The sequence below is a fragment of the Pteropus alecto genome, unplaced genomic scaffold, assembly GCF_000325575.1.
Source record: "Pteropus alecto unplaced genomic scaffold, ASM32557v1 scaffold160, whole genome shotgun sequence".
Lineage (NCBI taxonomy): Eukaryota > Metazoa > Chordata > Mammalia > Chiroptera > Pteropodidae > Pteropus > Pteropus alecto.
In genome coordinates, this window is record NW_006429864.1 from 1,066,507 (window position 1) to 1,066,709 (window position 203).

The following is a 203-nucleotide window of genomic DNA, read 5'->3' on the forward strand; positions in this document are numbered from 1 at the left end:
CCCACCTCTGCCGCCCCACCTCCGCGGAGCCCCACCCCACCCACGCGGATCCGCCCTTCTGTTCATGCCCCGCCCATCTCGCAGGGGCCCGCCCCTGTTCTTGACCCGCCTTCAACCCCGTCTCCGTGGAGCCCCACCCCTACCACTCAGCCCGGTCCCTTTGTCCACGCCCCAGCCCGCGCCCGCGCTCACTCTGCAGGCAG

General features: G+C 72.9%; 1 protein-coding gene across 1 annotated transcript in view; it reads right to left on the reverse strand.

Annotated features, from left to right (window-relative positions):
* UNC13A (unc-13 homolog A) overlaps positions 1 to 203 on the reverse strand; it is a 60,489-nt gene that overhangs the window by 32,005 nt on the left and 28,281 nt on the right. The window contains 1 exon segment of the mRNA XM_006904285.2: positions 193 to 203. This exon segment is cut by the window's right edge and continues 18 nt beyond it. Within this exon segment, the coding sequence (XP_006904347.1) occupies positions 193 to 203 (11 nt within the window).